Below are 17,879 nucleotides of genomic sequence, written 5' to 3'. Positions count from 1 at the left end.
GATCTCTGTCCTGTTTTTCCCACAAATGTCTATTGCTTTGCCCCTGCTAAGCCCCCAAAATTCATCCCCAGCCAGTTACAGCTAAAGTCATGTAGACATCTGGATCTTATATATAGTATGAGGATATTAAGGATATTTATCCAGTACGTAGCACAATTTACCCCTGTTTACTATTTGCAGGTGAACTTCCTTTAAATGATTCAGAACACACTCCTTCACATGCATTTGCAAAACATCACCATCAGTAAAGACCCTGTTTGCTGCCCTTTGCAGGTAACTCGATGTGGCCTTGTCACACACTGTGCTGAGGTCTTGTGAAAAGGACCCTCTCTGCATCGTACAGTCTCACAACTGCTGGTTTATCCTGCTGCCTGTGGATTCATCTACAGCATGCCTACTTTCCCCAAGGGCTCGCTCGTTCTAAAGGTTTTGGGGTCAGGCTCCTCAGAATGCACTGGAAGGCAGGTCCCGAGTACCTTGCCGTGCACAGCTGGAGTACAGTCAAGGGTTTTGCAGGCCACACCAACCCACAGCTGGTGGTTGCTGCTCTAACTGCCAGAGCTGGAGATAAGGCACAGCCAGTGGGTGTGGCTGCATTCCGATAACAGTTCCTTTACAAAAACAGGCAGCCCACGACCCATGGGCCACAGGCTATACAGCCTCGTGCTGCACGGGTCTGCACACGCCAGTGGTTTTATTTCCCGTGTTTGTCTGCTTTTGTGGTGCTGGGGATGGAATCCGGGACTTCATGCAAGCTAAGCGCCACCACTGAGCCTTGGCCCTGCCACTCAAGCCCCGTGCCTTACAGTTCTACTATGCTGCCTGTCTGACTGTATTGACCAGACGTCTGGAGAAATGCTCAATAGCAATGATGACGTTAGACTTCCCTGTGTCATTTCCAGCTTTAAAGAAGATCATTTTAAGAATTATGTTTGCATGGCTCTTAGACAAACCTACCTTGTTGAAGTAATGTTCTATCCCTACTTTTGTAAGAGGACTCTTTTTGTCTCCTCCCTTTGTCTAAGAATTTTACATTATATGTTACAGGATAATGTAATTTTTGATAAAAATAGATTATATTATCATATCTTCTTAAACTATCCCTGCATTTCTAGGATAAAACCATACTGATATTTTCCTGTTTTATCCAGGACATTCCAATCTAAAGGCACAGATGAGTGTGGCCTATAACCTTCCTTTAGTGTAGAATCTTTATCTTGTTCCACAGCTAGAAATGTTATTTTGGTTTTTAAGCGGAATTGGCCTGGTTTTCACAGATTTTCATGCTCTGCAGAGGATTCTTTGGTAGAGGTAATGGTTGCTCGTGCATTTTGAAAGAATTCACCTATAATAATCTCTATACCTGGGGTCTTTCTGAGGAAATGAGCTGACTCACATCTTAACATCTTCCAAGTTATTAACTTCAATTCTACTGTGCCATCTTGAGTCAATGTAGACACGCTAAAATTTCCTAACCCACTGAAAGTTTCAAAACTCAAAATTTCCTTCAGATCCTATTTTTATATCACCTTCTTTAGTTACACATACTTCCTCTTTGATACTGTTTGCCATTGCCTTACTTAATACTGATTTTTTCCCTAATACATTTGCATTTTGTTTTATTGAATTATTCTTTTGGGAGGGTAGCGCTGGGGGTGAATCTCAGAGCTCTGTGCATGCATTCTATCACTGAGCTGTGCTCACAGCCCTATTTTTATATTTCTAAACTGTCATAAATTCATTTTTTTAATTCACGAATCCACTTATAGCTACTCATTTGCATTAGAGTTATGTTTGGCAATATTCAGGGACTTAAGATACATGAGACTCACACGTTTATTACTTTCCAAAAGGACCTCAGCGGAAGTTTCAATTTCTGTTTTGACTCAATCCATGCAGAAGTGGTTAACTTGGTTTTCTCTTCAAACTTCTGAAGTTAACTTTTGCTTTTAGAGTCAAAAAACGTGTTGTCAGAAAATGATCTCCCTTTGGAAGTGACTCAGTAAGATTTTCTGTGTGATGTGCTCACATTAAGAAAAAAAGCACTCTTGGATCAAGGGAAGAAAATGGCTGTATTTGGGTATTTGTCAAGACCGAGATATGTGCTTTATAGGATTCTAAACATTTCAGTACAGACATAAATGAGCCTGGCAAACATAGCCACTTTGTGTGAGCTTGTGACTCACAAATAGCCCTGAGAAATTTGTATCCGGACACTTACATGCATCAAATGACCTCACCAAACTGGCTGCATTTTACTGGCTTTACCACATTGAGCACATTTTGGTACCGTTTGTCTATAAGTCCAGATGATCCTTAGCACTGTTTAGCAATAAAGAATTTTTAAATTAAGCTACTATTTAGCTAAAGCACTTTTGTGAAGACATAACGCTACTGCATGCTTAACAGAGCGTAAGGTCAGTGTAATTTTTATGTGCACTGGGAAACCAAAAATTTTGTGTGACTTGTTTGGAACAGAACTTGAGGCACCTCCCAGGCACGCCTGAATGTCTAGAGGATTATCCCCAAGAAGGACCAAGGCACGGGACCTGCCACAAAGTCCTCCACCCCTACACACACAGCACGTGATTCTCCAACAGCTCACACTGACAGTGGCCCCAACCAGGGTGGCAATGCCCCCACCCAGGAGGGACAGCTGACAATATCTGGAGGTATTTTTGGCTGTCGCTACTTGGAGGGGCGGGAGTTTGCAGTCCTGGTATGGAATGGAGGCCAGAGGTGCTGCTCAGTATTCTAAAGTACCCCAGAGAACGACCTAGCCCCGAATATCAATAAGGATGAGACTGAGACATTCTGTTTAAGATCAAAACCACAAAATTCTGGTCCTTTCTAGACTATAGATTATATTCCACATGGCCACTAGAGGGCAGAACAAGCCATACAAATCAGTCAACGAATAAAAATTTGGGGCTAAAAGAAAATTCTTCTCCATGCCCCTAACCCATCTTTCCAGTCTTGCTTGTTATTCCTACCAAGATTTCATCCACATTTGCATTTCTCTAACTGCCAGTGGCGTTGAGCATTTTTTCCATATATGTATTGGCCACTTGTACTTCTGAGAAGTGTCTATTGATTTCAGTTGCCCGTGTTTTGATTGGCTCCTTTATTTGGGGGGCCTTTAATGTTTTTTGAGTTTTTCTGTGTATTCTAGACATTAGCCCCATGGCCAAGGGATAACTGGGAATGTCCAGGGAGTAAATGCATGGGGGGAAACTGAGGCACACAGGTAGGACCCTGAAAGCACTCCTTTGAGTCACTTTTAGGAAGAGTGCATTCAATTTCCTCCACATTCATGCCCAAGATTCCATCCCCAGGGGAAGAAGTTTCATGGGTGAATCTGTGAGGCATCAGAGCTCAGCCTGATGGCACCCCTTTGCTGCATGTAAAAGCCACAGAAACCCCCCGAGATCTCTGAGGCCCCCACAGGGCCGCACCCCACTCTGCCTGCCAGCCCTGCATCAAACAGCCAGGGAGCCACACAGGTGTCCCCCGAGGGTCCTGGGCACCGCTGCCCACAGAGGGCTTTCTGTGAAAACAAAATCGGCCACTTTGAGGACAGTGTATTCTTCTGGGGGGATCACCCTGAGTCTGGGGGCTCATAGCCCACCTCTGGTTTGCACATGGTGGTCCCTGCACTGCAGGATTGGCCTCAATGTGCCCCTCAGAGGGATGAGGCTCAAGAGGCAGGGGCCCTGAGAAAGGGAAGCGGTCTCCTTGGGCTTCCTGAAGCCTCTCACACTCGTCCTGCTGTGACACCAGTGGTCCCATCATCACCAACGGGTCACAGGTGAATGGGGCTGCCTGACCTTGGACTCTCAGCCTCCATGACTATGAACCTCTTTTCTCCATAAAGCACCAGCTTCGGGTGTTTCCTGACAGTACCATCAAATGCACTGATATGTGTACCTTGCCCTGGACCTCTTCTCACTGGCTGGCTTCTTGTCAACTCATTAAGAGACACCCAAGGAAATCGGAGGACAGGCTCCCCAGCTCACCCCGCTGGGTGACCCTAGGACGTCACACCTGACCTCCCACATCACAACCCGCATGCAGCAGCCTGCTGGCCTTAATGAGTAACGCAGTAAGCACTTGGTGCCCGGGCTGTGGACTAAATGTTTTTCTGGACTCAGGGTCATAAGAGAAAAATGCAAGAAAAGAAAAAAAAAATTTTTAAAGAAAGAAACATTAACCTGCAGGTGATTCTGGGAAACAGCTGCTCAGAGTGGCAGCGCTGGTGAACACACAGGGCAGGGCAGGGTGAGGATGAGTGACCGGAACCCTGCGGCCACAAACAAGATGGCACTGAGCACCCCAGGACACAAGGGCTCCTCAGCAGCATGCGTGACCTGCAGGGCCAAGGACGAGAATCCCTGTGTGCCACACGGCACCCCATGCCCTGACACAGGAATGAGGACAGCAGGCCTCACCTGTGCACGGTTCCACGCCCATGGGTTCAACCAACTGTGGGGACTGAGTACTGCAGGAAAACTATCACCCCTGTGCTGAATGCGCACAGACTTTTCCTTGTCATTCTTCCGTACGTGGTGGGCAGACCGACCATCCAGACAGCACTCCTGTTATCCTGGGGACCGCAGGTCGAGAGGTGAGCTGGTGTGTGGGAAAGTTATGTAGACTCTGCACAAATACCACACCAGGGCTGCACACGGCTATGTTGGTACCCTCGGGGTCTTAGAAGTCATCTCCCATATCTACTGAGGGACAGCATTAAAATGTCCATTTTACAGATAAGGAAACTGAGGCACAGAGAAGTGAAAAAAACCTGCTCAAGGCAGGGTATAGAAAAGCAGGGGACCCAGGCAGTGAGCATCATTTATTCCTGCTCCCAAGGGCCCTGGCACTCAGCCCCTCCACCAGGAGGAATGCAGAGAAATATGCACGGGGAGAAAGGACCCAGATTCCCTGTACCCACAAACGTCTGCTTCCACTTTCCACCCAACTCAGGCAAAAAATTTAAAAAAGAAAAGCAGTGACACAGGCATGTGCTCTTCGGCTAAGTGTCGTGTAGATAATGTTCACTGCGAGGTGTGTGAAGCAGATGTACCTGACCATGGGCTGTGGTGGCCCAGAGAAACTCACACTCTATAAATAGGAGAAGCTTCTGGGCTGTGATGTGATGGAAGGTTCTAGAAGGCTGAGAAGCAGCTTGTGTGGAGTTAATGACAGAAAGACAGAGAGAGACAGAGAGATATTGACAGACAGACAGAGAGACAGACACAAGGAGACCGAGAGATTGACAGAGATAGAGAGATATTGACAGAGACAGACACAGAAAGACAGATAGAGACAGAGAGTTAAAGACAGACAGACAGTGAGATAGAGAGAGAGAGAGACAGACAATGAAAACTGAGGTTGAAACAGAGACTTAGAAACAAGCCAAGGCTGAGGTGGGGACCTCATTACTCAGGATCTGCCCAACAGTCTACCTCGTGGGTTTGTTTCTGAGCTCACTTGGATGGAGGAGACCGGAAGGCAGGTGAAGAAGGCGAACGTTGCTTCTGTAAATTTCCCCTCCTGGGTGATCACTGGCACTGACCACGTCTTGCTCGGTGCCCGGGAAGGGCCCAGCCCAGCGCTGGCCACCCCTCACCCTGCCCTAAGGAACAGCCCCGACACACACCCAGGGTCACCTGGAGTGCTGACCTGGGCACGAAGACCACGTTGTGCAGGTAATCCTCGAAGGTCTTGCGGAAGGAGGACTCCTCCAGCTCCTTCAGGATCTGAGAGTCGGTCTTGGGGCAGGAGCAGCACTCGCCGGCCGCATCCTCGTACTCGCTCTGGTTGTGCTTCTGGGCATCATCGGACTCCAACGGCGGCGACCACGCCCTGGAGGGCAGCTTCAGCCCTGGGGAAGGCACAGCAGGGGCTCTAGTCTCCCCAAGAAGCAAGGGGCTGGGCACAGGAGCAGCACCGGGGCTCAATTCCCACTCACTCCAGGCTATGCTGAGTTTTTACCCTCTCAGCCAGAAAGAATGGATACCGGCATGAAACCAGTAACAAATGCTGGAGAGGCTGTGGGGAGAGAGGAACCCTCTTTCATTGATGGTAGGAGTGTAAATTGGCACAACCAATATGGAAATCACACAGCAATGCTCCAAAAACTATTATCTGCCTATAGGTCCACCAACAGAAGAATACATAAAGAAAATGTGTTTATACGTGGTGGAGTACTACTCAGTCAAAAAGAAGGATAAGCTTGAGTCATTTGTGGGAGAACGGTGCACCTTGAGACCCTAACATCAAATGAAGTAAATCAGACACACATAAATATCACATGGTTTCTCTTATTTGAAAAACATTGTATATGTTTATATGTTATTGTATGTTATATGTATATGTTTATATATATGACAAATAATAGGAAAAAGAGAAAAAAGTTATTCAGTGCAGGCAATGTATCTGAAAGTGTACCTTGATTTGGTATAATTGTCTTATATGTTTTGTACGTTCTTTGACCTATTAGTCTGATTTTTAAACTGTATGTGTGATAATTAACCTTTTTGGTGTTTTGTTTTATTTGGTCTTTTTGAGACAGGGTCTCACTATGCAATTCAGGCTGGCCTTCAACTCACTATGTAGCCCAGGCTGGGATCCTCCTGCCTCAGCTACCCTAGTGCTGGGATGACAGGCATGTGCCACCAGGCCCAGCAATAATTACTTTATAAGGTTTTATAAAACAAATAAGTGAACCTGATTCAGGAAAAATAAAAGGGGGTGTAAGGAAAGAGGGGAATTGAAGTGTGCCAATCCCCCATGGTGAGTGTGGTCATCAGGTACCACAAATGTGTACCAATAAAAAGCAATCAATATAAACACTTTTAAAAGTTACCTTTTAAACCACTTTTCCCTGCACAGTTTAACGTCCTTGCCTGTATCCGTGTGGTCAGAAACTCCCCCCACCGCCCACCCACAGGCCTTGCTCGTCCCCTCAGGGAACCTCCGTCCTCCTGCAAGGCCCCCAAGCCGCTTCCCTGCCGCCTCCATGGCTGTGACACCCGCAGCCCCCCTGCGACTGGCACCCTGTGATTCTCAGTGACTTCATTTTTAATCGCATAAACTCTAAGATAATCACACCAGTGTACACTTGCAGGCAGAAGAAAAGGCGCAGCCATTCAAAAACAAAAACAAAAACAGAAAAGCACGGCCAGCTCGGCCTGGCTGCAGCTCCCGAGGTGACCAATCACGTTCACGGCGGCTGGCCGCGGTGCGGTGCGCTCACAGGGACGCTCACAGGGACACAGCACAGCGCGTCTGCCCTCCAGCCCTTCCCCTGGAAAGGAGCCACGCCAAGGCGGCCGGCCCGGGGGCACACCAGAGCAGCCCTCGGCCTCCGCTCCAGCCAGGGACCTTTGCCTGCAGGGTCAGGGGCTGAGGGTGGGCGCTCAACTGAAAATACCGCTGGACCATGCAAAAACCAGCTGGGGGAGGAAAAGAAAGAGGGGTGACAGGAAAGGGAGATGCACCTTCTGCAACCAAAAAAAAAAGAGGGGGGGAAGGGAAGGGAGGGAGGGGGAGGGGAGGGGGAGAGCAAAGTCCCTCCAGGTAGGGCAAACTAGGGCTGGTGCATCTCGTGTCCCCCTCACCTTTGAGGCAGTAATCCAGCTCGTACAACTCGCTGTCTTCCGCCTGCCTCTGCCAATAGACCAGGTAGTGCGTGATGTTGCCGTTGGGGTCCGAGGGCGGCTTCCACTTCAGAATGATCTGGGACGAGGAGTTAGACACGGAGAGGGGGTCCAGTGGAACAGACGGGTCTGTGGACAGCAAAAGAAATGACTCAGTGACCCAAGCCGGGAAGTTGCAGAAAGCCAGGTGTCCATTCGGACCGCAGGGTGGGCGCCCACTGCCTGGCAGTGCCCTCTCTGCTCTGGAGCTGAAGATGCTGCCCAGCAGGAAGGGAGTGACGGAATCATTTCCCCTGGGGCTCCCTGCTCCAGGAGCCCAGTCACCGTCCGTGATCAGCATGGTGCTGCTGAGTTGGGACCCACATCCCCTAAATGCACCGTTTGTGGGGTCCACAAAGCATCGCCTTCCAGCAGGAGGCTGGGGCGCTGCAAAGACTCCTGGTGTCTTGGGAGAAGGCAGGGTAAGGCTGCAAGACCCCAACAGCCGGGACAGACTCACAAGGCCAGGGGTCTCCCTTGGGGGGCAGTTTGACATCAGCAGCTGGAGAGACCTTTGTCCCCGGAGGGGCACCACGCACACTGCAGGGCGCTGGTCCACATCCCAGGCCCCCATTCACTGAACACCAGGGGTCCCACCTCCCCGAAAAGTCTCCGGACAGTTGTCAAAAGTCTACTGAGGAAGCAGAAATGTCCTACCTGGGAATTACCGCTACAGCAGGACTGAGCTTTGTGGGCAATGCCACTAAACTGGGACACCCGGGCCTCACCCCCAAAACATGTAGGTTAAAAGGAAAGCAGGGAAAAAGCAAACTCGGGAAAATGCGGAAGCCAGGAGAGTCGTGCGGAGTTACTTCTCTTTCTCCTTCATGAATGTCTGGAAACTTTGTGTAACAGCTGGGAAGAGCACAGCACAATCACAGTGAGCCCGGCGGCCTGTTTTTCCCTGCACTCTGCTGCAATAAAGCTTAATCTATATATTACGCACCATAAGAGCTTGGTCCTTGTTTGTTCTGGTTTCAGATTGTCGAGACAGGGTCTCATTATGCAGTTCAGGGTGGCCTTGAGCTCACTATGTAGCCCAGACTGGTCTCAAACTTGCGAGCACCCTCCTGCCTCAGCCTCCCCAGTACCGGGACTGAGGGCTGCACCCCCACACCCACCGTCCCTGAGTCCTTGAGAAGCCAGTGACCACACAAACTGGGGCGGCACAGCACGGCTCAGCACCACCTATGGAAGCCAGGCTATCGGCCTCGAGAGCAAATTGAGACACACACGAGCTACGTACTGGTGGCATCCGTCTGCACATAGATGATGTCACTCTTGGCCCCGTAGGTCCGACGCTCGTCAGAAAAGGTGACCAAGGTCTTGACAAAGATGGCGTACTGGGTCCAGGGCTTGAGACCCCTCATCAGCCACCCAGGGTGGTTCTGGGACTTGGGGTCATTGGATCTCAAGGGTGGGTCAATGTCCACCACGGTCCAGCTATTGGAGCCGCACGCGTCCTGCCCGTCGAACTCGGTCACGTTCTGATATGGGCTTTGGGGACAGAAAGAGGGGAAGGTGGTTACAAGGAGGTGACAGTTGCCCTGAGCACCGTGGAGATGGGGCCAGGGAAAGCTGTATCCCGTAGATCTGCTGCCTGATTACCCAAGTCTTATACCACAGGAACAAATGCCAGGGAGACAGCCATGGAGAAGGCTGGCAATCCAGACGTCTCCATGATGCAGGAGTAAGGACTGTCCCCAGCTCCCAAAGGCTCCACACTCAGGATTTCAGCCTTACAGTGGCACAGCACTGCGAGGCATTTGAGTAGGAGCCAGAAACCAAGTTTCAATTCTAATCTTCTCTGAGACAGCAATGCGCACTGCGGTACCCAAGGCACTGAGCAGCGACAGCAGAGAGCACAGCATCCTGGGAGGATGGGGAGGGTGTTTGGAGGGCTGGCTGTGGGCAACATCTCTGTGATCTACGGGAACACGTCGAATGCTGGCAACCACCTCAAGCTTTATTGCTAGGAGCGATTACAGAAGAGACTGTGTGTGTGCTAGAGCTCTGGCCCTTGATGCACATAGAGAGATGAAATTTTTATTAATATTACCACTAGGGTTACCCCCACCACCTCCCTGAAAAGCTGGATGTGGTGTGTGTGGACACCTGTAATCCCAGTAGCTTGAGAGGCTGGGCAGGAGGACCACTTGGGCCCAGGAGTTCAAGGCCAGACTAAACGACACAGCAAATAAATTCTGAAATTAATGAACTAAATAAATAGATTTTAAAATAAAATTTAAAATGACCTCCAAAAGGAAAACTAAGTGCTTGGATTTCTTTTGGCAAAACAGATCACTGTGGATATTGTAGGCCATGGACTGGTGATGGGAAGAGGAACTTGTGATATTTGCCTTCCTCCCCGGAGAGGAGGGTAATGGAGGCAAACCCCAGGGGAGACTGAGCACCCTCCCCCCATCCTCCCCATCCTCTCCGACGATTTCCTCCCCTGCTTACGCCTCTTTGTAGAAAAGCATGAATCCAAGGAGGTCCCTGAAGTCAGGCGGCCAGTAGGGCTCCCATCTCAGCAAGATCTTGTCAGAAGATGTACGGATGAAAGAGAATTTGAGTAATTCATTTTCACCTAGAAAGTCACACACATACAAAAATGTCAAGGTCAGGCAGCATTGAACAACGCGCTTCCATCACAAGCAACTTCCCCATATTCCTGGAGGCGCTGTGCAGAGGCAGAGGGGACCCGCTGCTCCCCACATGATAGACGGACAGACAACAGAGGCACCCAGCCTGTCATCACTGAGAAGGGACCTTCCGGATGGCCTCTGTCCAGGTCCCTGTGCTCCTGCAGGCCTGGCCTGGCAGATGTAACTCACCAGTGCCGGTGACTCTGATCAAACTGCGCGGATGCAGCTCGTTCTCCCTGCCCGGGTCATGCCCTGTGCCACCCGCTGCCTGCAGGAGCTGAGACCCCCGGGGCGCCTGTCCCCTCAGCCTCCACCCGGCCTGGCTGAGCAGGACCCGCCCCCTCCTCAGACAGCTGCAGGAAACCTGAGGGAAGGGGCTGTCGCCCCGGGAGACGGTGACAGCCCAGGGGCCCAGCGTGGGCCGAGCCGGCTGCACGGCTTACAGGACGCCTGGTCCCCGTTGGTCTTGAGTGCGATGTCATTCCTCTCCTGGCGGCCCTTGGTCCCCGAGACCTCTTCCATCTTGTGAATCTCGGACAGGCAGAGCTTGGGGTTGTAGTGGAAGAACAGCTTCCCCTGCGTGATGGTGAGGTTGTGCTTACTCCAGTCCCACAGCTGCCTCAGGTTCTGGTTGTCCAAGGCGTAGAACGAGTAGTTCCTGCGGAAACGCACCGGACCCTCGTCACCCGCAGAGGCCGCGCCCACCCGGGCTGACCACCCCAGGCCCAGCCTCCTGCTGGGCATGAACACAGTGAACCTGGGCTGAGGTGCAGGCGGCAAACAGAGCTGGAAATGGGCTTGCAGAGAGGGTCATTCAGGACAAAAGAGGAGAGACCTGGCCCCAGGGGGTTCCCCATGCACACTCTTCCTCAGGAAAAACAGGGCCAGGCAACCCTTGAAGGGCTTATTTTGGACTCTTTCATTTTTGCTCAGACACTTTTGCAGCACATCATGATTGCATTCGTCATGGAGACTTGATCCAGGTACACATCTGATTCCTTTACTCCTCCACCCGCCTTCTGCCCCCTACCTCCATCTCTTGGTCCCCTCCCCATCTGCAAAGGAGCTCTCTCTCCGTTTCTTTAGTGTACATCTTAGGTTTCTCATCTAAGAGAAACCACGCGGTATGTTAGCGTGCGTGTCTTTTTTTCACTGAACATTATGGTCCCAAGGGGCATCCACTTTCCCACAAGGGACTCAGGTTTACCCTTGTTCACAGCACAGTAGCTCCCCACTGTGCGTAAAGACCACACTTTGTTTATCCACTCATCTGTGGATGGACATACAGCCCTCATTCAAGATTTAGCTGCTACGGATTGTGCAGTTATCAACATGGGTATGCATGGATCGCCATAATGACTTTAACTCTGTGGGGAAGATATCTAGAAAGAGAATAGCTGAGCCAAATGGACTTTCTAGTTGTAGTCTTTTGAGGAGTCTCCACACTGATGTCCTCAGTGGCTACACCAGTCTGCACTCCCACTGACAGTGGAGAAGGCATCCTTTTCCTCCTCCGCCTCACTGACACTTGTGAAAACTTGAGTTCTTGGTGATGGCGCCATTCTTTCTAGGAAAGAAGGGCTCATTTTTACACCATCATTGACCTCATTAGATCTGCGACCCGCGACAAGCAACAGCCAGCCAGCGGGAGTTCAACGGGAAGCAGAAAGGGTCAAAATCCAAACTCAGGGGGCTGGGGGTTTAGGCATAAGCTCCTGCCTTGAAAGCAGGCAGTCGTGAGTTCGATCCCTGGTACCGATAAAAAGGAAAAAGACAAAAAAAAAAAAAAAAATCCAAACCCAGAAGCCCTTTATCAATGTACCACACCACCACTGAGTGCCTGAAATGGAGCTGTTCCAAGTCATCCCGGAACCAAAAAATACAATTTCAAAGACGTAGCCAAAAAAAAAAACATCACCTGAATAATCTCCTTAAAATGAATTCCATGTTGAAATAACATTTAGAGTATCACGGGCCAGGTCATCTCATGAGCACATTTAATCTCACCTGTTTCTGTGAAGACTTTTAAAATGTAGCTCCCGTGACACTTAAAAGCCACGTGTGACTCACAGTCTAATTCTTTTGGATAATGCTGGTCTAGTTCCAGAAAGCCCATCAAGAAAGCCATGGAGTCATCCAAATGAAAAGCCTGAACTTTATCAAAAGGGGCAGTCCTGGGGCAGAAAAGTCAACACAAGCTGGCAGGCGATGCCACCAAGTGGGTCCGGACGTCAGCGCTGGCTGACACGGCCTTCTGCCCCTCGTCCCACTTCCTGTCTGTTCTCCTGACGGGACTGGAGAGATGGCAGCCGTTTTGTGACCGAGAGGAGCACAGAGAGTTAAGGAATCCAAGCAGTCCATAGCAAAGCCCAGTGGTCTTCCTCAAAATTCTGGGCCATGAGTCGGTCTCTAAGTTTCAAAGTACCGCTAGCCTAGATTTCTGTTGATTTAGTACTGAAACAGGGTCACCTGAACCCCAAGGAGAAGGTACAGGCTGGGGACAAGGAGTTCAGGAAATGGGGGTGAATCATTAGGCCAAGGAGGGCATTTGAGTCACAAATGCAAAACCAGGCGACACCTACCCAATTTCCAAGGTTTCCCCTCGAATCAGGCGCAACTTCCGGAAGAAAGAAAGTGATACCAGGGCATAGGACCGGCGGATTTTTAGATACCCTGAAATCTCTTCAATGAGGCCAAGGTTCGCCTCCAGCTCTGCTGCTAGGTTATCTGTGGAAAGGAGAGATCACGCTGTGAGGTTCTGCAGAAACCTCTCATATGGTGGGGCATCACTGGCTGGTTGCAAATGATTTCAACATAACAAACCTATCATGCTCAGAAAGCAATCCACAGTCCTTTCTGTTCCTTAACTCCTGCCTCAGGACCTTTACACTGGCTGCCTCCTTCATCCATAAAAATATCCCGCCCAATATCTGCTTAGTTTGTTCACCCACAGTTTCAATCCTTCCTTCCCCGGACCGGAAGCTTCTTAAAATAGCAACTTCATTTCATTTCTATTTCACAGGTTTGCAAATGACAGCCCATTGGCCCATTTCAGACTTTATTGGAGCAAAGCCCTGCCCCTGTGTCCATGCCCTGTGTCTGGGACTGTTTTCATACTAAAAGAGCAGAGCTGAGTTAGAATGACCACAGTCAGCCTACGAAGCTGAGAGCAGTTGGTCCCCTACAGTCTTGATGGGTCCTGAAATCATGGATTTTACCAACTGAAGAGCAAAAGTATTTGGCGGGGGGGGGGGGGGACCAACACCTATGTGGAACACATATGGGCTTTTTCTTCTCATGATTCCCCAAAATTAGGTGCACAGCAGATCAGCTGTGTGCACAGCTTGCACATTGCATCGAGTTTTCTAAGTCGTCAAGAGAAGGTGTGAAGGGTGTGTGCAGAGGTTCTGTGCAAATATTACACCATCTCACAGGAGACACTTGTGCATCGTGCATTTGGATACCACAGGGTCTCACTTCATAGCCCAGGCTGGCTTGGAACACACAGCGATCCTCCTGCCTCAACCTCTCTAGGGTTTCAGATGACAGGCATGTGGCTGCCACGCCCAGCCTGATTTCCTTATTTTTTTTTTTAAATCCATCCCAGGAAGCACAGGGCCTGTTCCCTGTGTGTTGTATGCCATCCAGCTGTGCCTTTTGGCCCAAGCACAGTATTCCTGCAAGTTCAGTCTGGGTTTGCAAGAGTGCCTGCTTCCTGCTCGTCACAAAACGCAGATCTCCAACCCCCTAGCTCCCCACTTGAAAGGTGAGGATTATTGTTTCAAAACAAGGTCTCTGAGAATTGCTGTATTGCCCGGCTGAGGTTGAACTTGGGGTTCCCCCTGCCTCCTGCTGGGCGACAGGCGCCAGCTCCCCCAGCCCCAGCTCTAAGGACTGCACAGCCCAGCCTCAACCAGTCAAACACTCACTGCCTCCCCGGATGTTGATGATGAGGCTCCCGTTGATCACCGTGCAGCCTCGAAGCTCCTGGGCCGAGGTGACCGAGTCGATGGTCTTCTGACCTTCCAGGAGATGACAGACTTTGGGACAGGGGCCCAGGCATGGGGTACACATCAAGCTGAGGATGCAGCAGAGAGAGGAGAGACTAGTTAGGACCCACACAGGACGCAGGATGTCCCTACGCCCCGCAGAGCACAGTGGACAGCCATCACCACGGGGACCCGGTCACCCGCTCATGCCCCACACCCCAGGCAGGGCTTCCTGGCCAGGTTTCCAGGCAGCCTTGACTCCCAAGACCACACTTCTCACGGCAGTGGCAGGTGCCCTGAACAGCTCTGGACCCCTGGCTGCCAGCAGCAACCCCTGCCCTGCTTGGGACTGTCCCCCAGACTTCACCACATTCCAGTCCCCAAAGAGATGTCAGTGATGACATCGGTGATCACGCCGGTGAAGTGGGGCGTGGCAGTCGATGCTACTATTCCAGTATGGCACAACCGAGCCGAGGGGACTCTGAGGGGACAGGACACCTGCCGCTGCGTGTCCTCTGTGACCCTCCATGCTCGGTAGCAGGCGACTTACGCAGCCCGTGGCTTCCCTGTGTGGTTTTATACCCTCAGACTCACAGCCCGAAGAGTGCTTGGCAAATCCATGCCCCCACACACATCTCAGTGCCTGGCCAGCCTCACCCCGCTGGATCCAGGCAGGGCTCAGGACCCGAGCCAGGCTGGCCACCCTCGTCCACTTCTGCGGAGTCACAGAGCCAGCCAGTCCAGTGAGAACTTTGCTCACTTCCTGGACAGACAAACTATCCTTCCTGGAGGCTTTGAAAGGACACTACCAGCATGCTGGCCTGGGACCACCAGTGACGGAGAAGCTGCCTGAGGACAAAAGGGCACAGTGACCTGAAGACAAAAGACTAGTCATGTGTGGCACTCAAGCTCCTGGATGCAGCTGCGCCTGAGGCGGTTCCCTGAATGCTTGGACTGTGGGCATCAGTGAACTCCCTCCACCTTGCTCACACCACTTTGGGTTGCGATTCTGGCCCACAAAACAAGATTCCCAACCATCACATTGTCAAAGTCTCTTCATGGGCGCAACAGAGACAATGCCAATGCCACATGTGGGCTGATGATAAGTGATACGGATTACCCAAAAGTGCTTAGCATGCAAAAAAAAATAATTTTAAACAGGGCTATAAGCTTTTTGGTTTTGGCTTTGTTACTCTGAGGGTTTTTGTTTCATTTTGATTTTGTCTTTTTGGTTGGTCAGTTTTGCTTTTGTGCCATAGGGTCTCAATATGTGGCCCAGGCTGGCCTTGAACTCATGGTGATCCTCCTGCCTCAGCCTACCAGGCAATAGGATAACAAGTGGGTATCACCACACCCAACTCACAGACTTCTTTATTCATGGCTCTGAGGATCGTTTCTTGCCTACAGTACCATCGCTCCACTATTACATCCACACCCCGGGGCATCTGACTCTTCAGAAAGATCTGGGGTTGTAGTCTGATAAAGGCTACAGTTGCCCTTTCATAGCTGTGTGATTCAGAGCTCTGCATCCATGAACCCAACCAATCCAAGATCAAAACTGCCTGGGAAAAACTGCATGGGGGTGGGGGAGCCCAGGACGTAGCTCAGCAGCATAAGCACCTGCCTGGCAGGCGTGAGGTCATGAATTCAATCCCCGGTACGGGGAAAAAAAAAAAAAAAAACCTGCATCAGGACTGGACACTAATAGTCTTTTCCTGTTATTATTCCCTCCACGATGTGGCATGACATTCCTTTCCACGGCATTAGATGTCAGCAGTAATCGGGATGAATTACAGCAGGAGGAAAGATCATATGAAAACATAGGTTGCTTTCCCTAGTTTAAAAGTCTGAAATCTAAGATCTCCAAAAACGGGACACTTCCTCAGCTCTGAAATATGCCATTCCATCCTTCCTCACTGTGACTGTCTTGGACAGGCCAGGCTTGTTTTTGTTTCATGTTTAAAAAAAAAAAAACTTTTTTTCAAAAAACATATTACAAAACATAACCTTCAGACCACATTCCAGAACATAGGTATGAAACAGAAAGGAACTTCATGTTTAGGCTTGGGTCCCATCCTTAGTCTATCTTACTTATTATGTTTGTGCAAATATTCTAAAATCTGAAGAAAAAAAATATCCCAAATCTAAAATGCTCTGGTTCCAAGCATTTTGAAAAAGGGCCATTCAACCTGTACAAAATTTTCTTATTGCTGTTTTGTTTGTTTGTTTGTTTCTGAGAATGGTTCTCACTATGTAGCCTGGCTGGCCTTGAACAACCTGTGCTGACCCTCCTACCTCACTCAGCCTTCCAAGTTCTAGGAAGACAGGCGTACACCACCACACCCAGCTGACTACACTATTTTATTTGAGATCCTTAAACATTCACAGTTTCTGGTATTTGATGGGGTTCCTGGACCCAGTCCCCGACAGATGCCTAGAGAGGGCTGTGCATCTGTGCATCCAGGTTTCTGGTCCAAGGCTTCAGAAGCTCTTGCTGGAGTTTCCCGAGTGACAGAAATGTGTTTGTGAGGAGTGCCGAGGTGACTTGTGGCAGGTCCGTAGGTGACTTTCGGATGGGAGCCCCAGCCACCATGTGATCAAAAGGTTGAGCTCTCAGCTGCCTGACCACTAAAGGAAGGAGCTGGAGATGGAATCAACCACGTGGCCAGCAATGCAATCAGCTGTGCCTAGAGTGAGGTTCCCCAACAAAAACCAGAGACATTGAAGCTAGGAGTGGCCCCCAGGTGGAGATCACGGCAATGAACCAAGAGCATGCTGGGATTCCACAGGGGAGGGCAAGGACTGTGTGTGTCCTTCACGCAGCCTTTATGACCACACTCCAGCTATAAGCAACTGCAGTTTAGATATAAAGGACCCCCGAAGACTCGTGTATGTGGAAGGTGGTTAGCTCACGGGGTCACTGTAATCATCAGTGGATTCATCTATGCATGAGTCCCGTAGCTGATTGTACTCCTAGGAAGTGAAGCCCAGCGCAGGTGGTCACTGCAGGAGTGACCTGAAACAATGTATTCTTGTCCTCGGTCCACCCTTCTCCACCTACTTCCAGTCCCATGACGTGAGCCAGGCCCTTCCACTGGGCCGTGTCTGCCTGGGAACCACTCCACCATGGCCTGAACCCACTGGAACTATAACCAAAATAAATCTCTCCTTCTTCAAGGTATGGGTATCCAGCACTCTGGCTCAGATTTGGCAAAGCTGACCAGTACATAATAGACCTGAGTCATTCTAATAAATGACCAAACTCAAAGCACTCGTGGAGTCCTCAGATGTATAGTTAGTTGGCCAGAATCCTGAGTGCACCCAGACTGAGTCTTCTTCTTGGGGAGTCTGAAGAGAGCCCCACATTATTGAGGTCAGAATTATGCTGCCTCAACCCAGCTGGTCTCAGAACAGCTGGGCTGGAAGGAGAATCGTGACCCAGTGCTTGAGGTCTCAAACTGGGTCCAGGCCTACGTGACAGACGATACTCAAAGCTCAGAGTTAGTTAGCAAAGCACAGCCCATGGCCCAAACCCAACTGAC

At 50.2% G+C, this 17,879-nt stretch overlaps 1 protein-coding gene across 3 annotated transcripts in view; it reads right to left on the bottom strand.

Annotated features, from left to right (window-relative positions):
* The window catches only part of Insr (insulin receptor), a 126,987-nt gene that overhangs the window by 26,670 nt on the left and 82,438 nt on the right, over positions 1-17,879 (bottom strand). For all 3 annotated transcript variants that reach the window (XR_001200937.3, XM_005003065.4, XM_003468370.5), the window contains exons 4-10: positions 14,278-14,426; positions 12,931-13,075; positions 10,792-11,006; positions 10,164-10,290; positions 8,947-9,197; positions 7,623-7,790; positions 5,683-5,884 (exon numbers count right to left, since the gene is read on the bottom strand). Coding sequence is in view for 2 of the 3 variants with exons in the window: in XM_005003065.4 (XP_005003122.1) it covers positions 5,683-5,884; positions 7,623-7,790; positions 8,947-9,197; positions 10,164-10,290; positions 10,792-11,006; positions 12,931-13,075; positions 14,278-14,426 (1,257 nt within the window). In the remaining variant the exon portion in view is untranslated. The remainder of the gene's footprint in view (positions 1-5,682; positions 5,885-7,622; positions 7,791-8,946; positions 9,198-10,163; positions 10,291-10,791; positions 11,007-12,930; positions 13,076-14,277; positions 14,427-17,879) is intronic.

The sequence above is a fragment of the Cavia porcellus genome, unplaced genomic scaffold (assembly GCF_034190915.1).
Source record: "Cavia porcellus strain 051 isolate PalLab524CR breed Dunkin Hartley unplaced genomic scaffold, mCavPor4.1 scaffold_17, whole genome shotgun sequence".
In the NCBI taxonomy this organism is placed as follows: Eukaryota; Metazoa; Chordata; class Mammalia; order Rodentia; family Caviidae; genus Cavia; species Cavia porcellus.
This window is presented reverse-complemented; position numbering and strand designations above follow the sequence as displayed.